This window comes from Pseudonaja textilis, chromosome 1 (genome assembly GCF_049901715.1).
Source record: "Pseudonaja textilis isolate UNSWEBS1 chromosome 1, rPseTex1.2, whole genome shotgun sequence".
NCBI classification, from domain to species: Eukaryota; Metazoa; Chordata; class Lepidosauria; order Squamata; family Elapidae; genus Pseudonaja; species Pseudonaja textilis.
Genome location: NC_141990.1, coordinates 316491084 through 316497322, shown reverse-complemented (window position 1 = coordinate 316497322; position 6239 = coordinate 316491084). Strand labels below are relative to the sequence as shown.

General features: G+C 38.9%; 1 protein-coding gene across 1 annotated transcript; it reads right to left on the bottom strand.

Moving 5' to 3' along the window:
- Nucleotides 1-4715: 4715 nt before the first annotated feature.
- LOC148128346 (vomeronasal type-2 receptor 26-like) lies at nucleotides 4716-5480 on the bottom strand. Its single transcript, XM_087935249.1, has one exon. The coding sequence runs from the start codon at nucleotides 5478-5480 to the stop codon at nucleotides 4716-4718; it is 765 nt and encodes a 254-aa protein (XP_087791375.1).
- Nucleotides 5481-6239: the final 759 nt, after the last annotated feature.

Genomic DNA, 6239 nt, shown 5'->3' with positions numbered 1-6239 from the left:
TGTGAATTGAAGGTGAACAACATTTTGAAGTTAAAGAAATTTTGTATTCTCGAAAACGAAGGGGTCGACTCCAGTATTTGGTTGCTTGGAAACATTTTCCTCCTTCCCAGGCTGAGTGGGTGAATGAGAAAGATGTAAGAGCTCCTACACTTATCAAGGCATTTTGTATTAAATATTCTGATAAACCCTAAAAATTAGTATGTTGCTGTTACATGTATATTTTCTATTATCTTCTATTTTTATCTTTCTTTGGACTAACGTCTCTTTTTGGGGAGGGCCGAATGTCAGCCTTCAAGATTTTTCTCCCTTTGCTTTCCTTCTTTCGACTGTCATAAGTAATGGGGGGAGGAGTGGGGAATGATTATGGGAAGTGAGCTGGAGGTGTCACAAACCAGAACTGCATAAGCTGGGGGTGTGTGTACATTCTTGCTTAGGTTTCTATCCTATGCTATGCGCAGCTGCAACCCTTTATCAAACTATGCCCATTTTCTCAGATTCAGAATCCTTTTGTTGCTACCACTTGATTTCCAGTAAAATATATCTTATCTCTGATTAAAGGAGTCCAAGTATTTCTTTCTTGGATTTTGAATGGAGCACCAGCTGGCAGGAGTATTCATCTCTAATGATCTAAGTGTAACTACATAGCCAAAAAGGAGTTAAAAGTTGTTAACCTAGTCCTACGTAGCTTTTTCTCTGGTAATATCACACAACTAACTAGAGCGTACAAAACATTTGCTAGACCAATACTCGAATACAGCTCACCAGTCTGGAACCCGCATTACATATCTGTTATTAACACAGTTGAGAAAGTCCAGAAATATTTTACAAGAAGAGTTCTCCACTCCTCTACTCGTTGCAGAAAACCTTATGCCACCAGACTTGAAATTCTAGAACTAGAAAACCTTGAATTACACTGTCTTTGGTCTGATCTAAGTATGGTATACAAAATCATACATTGCAATGTCCTACCTGTCAATGAGTACTTCAGCTTCAACCTTTACAACACAAGAGCACACAATAGATACAAACTCAAGGTAAACCACACCAAACTTGATTGCAGAAAATACCACTTCAGCAACAGAGTGGTCAATGTCTGGAATACTCCACCTGACTCCGTGGTTTCTTCCCCAAACCCCAAAACTTTAACCTTAGACTGTCTACTATTGACCTCCCCACTTTCCTAAGAGGTCTGTAGGGGACATGCATAAGTGCACCAACGTGCCTACTGTCCCTGTCCTATTGTTTCTTGTATTTTTCTTATATGTATCCATTTCATAGTATTCATAACTATGTATATAGTTATACTTATTATCTTGTAAGCGATCGACAAATCAAAATAAATAAAATAAAATAAATATTCATCTTTCATATTCAATTTCATATCTTATCACTATTTTAAATATGCTTCATTAATTTTCCCCTCAAATACTACCCTCAGGCTTATTTTGTAACACTCTCATTCATTTCTAAATCTATTACATATCCTTTACAAGGATATTTTCAAAATAATGTTCAAAATAATTATACTTATACTTTTATCTGTCATGTGTACAATTTCAAAACATATTCACATTTCAAACATAACAAAGCAAGGTTTCACCTATAGTTGCCAATTAAAATGTGTCACCTTTGTTTCTTATAGTTGATTCCCTTTCACATCCCATTAAATATTTTACTTCTAAATTATCCCATTAAACAATTATAATTTCCATCATCTAATAATTATATTATAACATAAATCCCTTTTTAGTCAGATTCTGCACAGTACTTCCCCTTTAAATTACCTCTAAACAATTTTAAGTTTAAAAGAAATGAAAAATAAAGTTGATGAAAATAATTAATCAATTCAAATTCATCCTAAAGAAAACACTGGTATTAATCCCCTTACAATCCTTCTCATAATTCATTTCAATCACATTTTATAAATCCTTAATATACATTAATATAATTCAATTGTATTTTACATATTTTTGTTTTTTATTTGATCTAGCTGTTATCATAAGTAACAATCCCCATTTCATCTTCCATTTTAATTACATATATTTTCCTGTTTTCTACATAATTTCTTATTTCTAAAATATTTATACAATCCCTTATTACCATGCAGACTCCTCTATTTTAGTTGTAATTTCAGCCATTATCTCTGTGTCCATCAATCGAACTATTTCCTTTAATTCTTGTTCATGTCCCATATTTCTTTATTTCCTGATTCTGTTTTTTTGTAACTTCTTTTCCCCTTCATTTACCCCGCTTTTTCTCACTCCCAATTTAATGCTTCCTACTGTAATCCTCCTTTCTGCTTTTTCCTTATATTTTGTTTATTTCTCACAATGTTCCTTTTTCTAATTACCTCCTCTAATCTCCAGTTTTTAAGTCCCTTTTCCCCCTTTTTGAGTTTCAAACCTTGTCCCTCAGCTGGCATTCTCCCCTTTCTCCGGCACCTCTACGGGGTGGCTTCAGCCCCAAATCAGTAGATCGTGGCCCTCCAGCAGTGAGCACAAACTGAAACCGTGGATGGTCGTGGATTCAGTCCATCCTCGAAGGAGCCTAACTGTCAGCCTTAAGATCTCTTCGGCTACCCTAACTGCTATCTATCTCATTTATCTCTCCCATATCCTATCTACTTTATCTTCTCTACTGCTAGGCTTAATTCTTTCGGCTGTCATTAGCAACGGGGGGAGGGGTATTGTGGGGGGAAGAAAACTGGAGGTGTTTTGCATTCCTTTACTGTGGATAAGCAAAAGGAGGGGGTGTATGATTTCTTCTTTACAACTTTCCATTTCCTTGCTAGCTTCTATCCCTTTTTGCGCAGCTGCGAAGTCTTATCAAAATATGTCAAGGTCAATGGACAGAGGCCTCATCACCACCTGAAGATGCCCACATGATCATATTCAGAACTTTTAATTGGAAGAGACTTCTGGACTTTGGGGGGTGGGAACAATTCCATTCCTTTGTATATGTGATCTGCGCGCCAAATTCTCAGTTTTGAAATTCCATCTGTAGCTTCCTCTTTAATTTCCAGTAAAAGAATAACTTTGCTCTGATCCATGGAGTCTGGGTATTTCTTTCTTGGATTTTGAAGGGAGCACACACTGACACTAGCTGGAAGACCACATATCCAAAATATTCTAACTTTTACTTTTTTATGGTTTTGATGATTTCCCTTGGCTTTCCCGGGTTGCTTATCACCTCCCCGTTTTCTAGATGGAAATAAAGAAGGCAATCATTGCTAAAAACCTTTATAAAATAATAAGAGAGTCCCCAATTCTGCTGTGATGAGACCAATCAATGCAACTAGCAAGAAGAGCTATAATGTTTCTGCCCTACCAGAAACATGCATATCTTTTGTTGCTGCTTCAATTTGTAGCAGCTGAAGTTTCTGGATACCCTTCAAGGACAGCCCAATAGTAATAGTCCAAGCAGGAGGTTACCAGGGTGTCCAGCAGGAAAGGACATGTAGAGTGCTGCTTAATTTACCAGAAGCAAAGTTGTACAATTGAGTATCATCAGCATATCAAGGATACCTCATCTCATGTGAAAAAATCAACTTCTCAGGTTGAAATCAACAGGAACAATATAAGACCTTTTTTATTGAAATTTTTGCCAAGGCTGGACTCCTACTCTCATGTGGGTAGACACACAGGAGACATTTTACATTGGGACACATGAGGGTTAAATAAGGTTTCAAAACTCCAGCCCATTAATGTCCCTTATTTTTATTGGTTGATTTCTGGGTGGACAATCTTCCTCTTCCCAGCATTCCATCCTAGTAGTTATTCATTTCCAGTAATCTTCTTCCCCTTAGCAGTTGCTATATCAAACTATTGTTAGAATTATTAATTTTAGTATGACAACTAATTTCTTGACCTGTGAACTATCTTATTCGACCTGCCAACCAACTTTCTGACCAGAATGTGCTAAGACATTTATAACCTTATTTCCTTACAGATAACATCCTTACACAATGTTTTACTTAATATCTTGTTATATTTCTCAGATTACACAGAGGCTATACATGGAGTTACATTTGCTCTGTTCTTTAATAGAATAATTCTGATTTCTCTCATCTCCTGACAATGGATGAGCTTACTCTGGGGTCTTGTGTAGATGTGGAATAGGAGAGGGGATAGCACTGACCCCTGTGGTACCTCACATAAAGAAGGTCCAGGGTGGGGTCTCACCTACCCAGTCACCATTGAGTCAAATAAGATGAGAACAGACACAGTATCTTAGTGTGATGACCCAGGGTGGGATACAAAACAAACACAGTCGCAGAAAACAGGTAAAGCCCCTTTTATTCCTTCATTTTGCTTCCAAGTTCTGAATATCTTTGACGGAAGACAAAAAATTCCCAAACAGTTACAAGAAGAAAGAAAAAAGCAACAAAAAGCAGGCAAGGGCTGGAGGACGTCCACAGATAACACACACTGGGAAGGATGCCAAACTCAGAGAGGAAGCATAAACTAGAGATATTTCCATGCTTTGTTTCCAGCACTCGCCCATTTGCATGTCCGTCCTCTTATTCAGTTGTCAAAGCTGCAACCCATGAAAAGGACCAAGGTCCTCTCCTCCTTTGATTTTTTCTACACAAAAAGAAGGACTTGTATATGTCCATGTTGAATTTTATCCCCCTCCCAGAAAAAGGAGTTTAGATGTTGTTAACTTATTCAATATCATAGAAGTTTTAAAGTAAAAGTTACTACTTTCCACATAAATCAGACATTCTTGTGCCTCATTATATTTTCTCTCTGATTCAGATCAGGCCTCAGTAGGATAATGTAGCATTTGGGGAGAAAGATACAAGCCAAAAGACCAGTCCCAGAGGCCAAGATGGAGAAGATCTCCACAGCCACCATGGACTTCCCTTTGGTGCTCAGGTAGCTGGGGAGGAAGGTGATCCAAACACTGCAAAACACCAGCATGCTGAAAGTAATAAACTTGGCTTCATTAAAACTGTCAGGTAATTTCCTAGCCAGAAAAGCCACGGTGAAACTGGTGAGGGCCAGGAAACCCAGGTAGGCGAGGACAGCATAAAACATTGAAGCTGAGCCTTCCTGACATTCAGAAATGATCTCACCAGTCAAGGAGTAGAAGTCCAAGTTGGGAAATGGAGGGGAGGTTAGCAGCCAGGTGACACAAAGAATGGCTTGGATCAGGGGACATGCTATGACAATGGAATTGGTCAGTGATTTTCCTAAGAGTTTCCTTGACCTGTTCCATGGTTTGGTGGCCATGAAGGCCAGAACCACCATGACAGTTTTTGCCAAGACAGAGGAAACTGCAAGAGAAAAGAGAATGGCAAAGGCAGTTTGTCGGAAGAGACAGGTGAGCATCCTGGGTCGACCAGTGAAGAGGAAGGAGGAGAGGAAGCAAAGCAGGAGGGAGACCAGGAGGAGGTATGTGAGATCTCTGTTATTGGCCTTGACGATTGGTGTGTCACGATGTTTAAGGAAAACTGCCAGGACTCCCAATGTGATCATGGAGAGAGAAAGAGTGAGTTCTGTTTTTTTCTGAAGACTTCAACTCTCATCCAAGAAGTTTAAAGCAAAACCAGAAAGTCCAGTTTCCTCTTGAAAAAGCACCTTTGGGACAAACAAGTTCTCTACTTTGGATTTGGATTGACTCATTCTGACTATTTGCTTCTATAAGGAAGGGCAGGAAGACAAAGTTAGGTGGATCTCCCCTTTCTCCAACAGTTCTGTCAACCTCCTGGGAGACTGATAGCACTGACAGAAGATGCTCATCTTAAGTAATAAAAATTAAAACTTAACCCTCAACAACCCACTCCTTCATGGGAAGTTTGATTGCTGGTTTTCTTGATGGGTTGCAAGAGAAGGACTAGAAAATCTAGAAAGGGAACCCATGAATTCTGACCTGAAACTATCCTGCATTAAATTGCTGTGGAACAGGAATGGTGGCTAGGAGGATAATTTAGATCCATCAACTCCAAGATTCTGCTGCAAAGGATGAATATTTTGAAAAATGTCAAATCCATTAAAAAAAACTTCATAGTTGTTTCTACTGAATGGTTTCCTTCACCTTGGAAGATCTACACTGAAAGTGTGCTCTACCTGTCTGATTAGAAATAGTCCCTTCTGGACAAGGGGCACAGTGGTAGCAGCAAACTTCCTTGCCTTCTGGAACTCTCTTCCTCTCTCCTGCCTGGCACCTCTTGATGCCACACCTGGCAAAGGGCACCTTCTAGAAGAGAAAAGAGAAATGCTATAGGTGGCCTAAGC

Excerpts from the sequence above, each read along its gene's own strand:
- LOC148128346 (XM_087935249.1), bottom strand. The coding sequence starts at position 5,480 with ATGATCACATTGGGAGTCCTGGCAGTTTTCCTTAAACATCGTGACACA.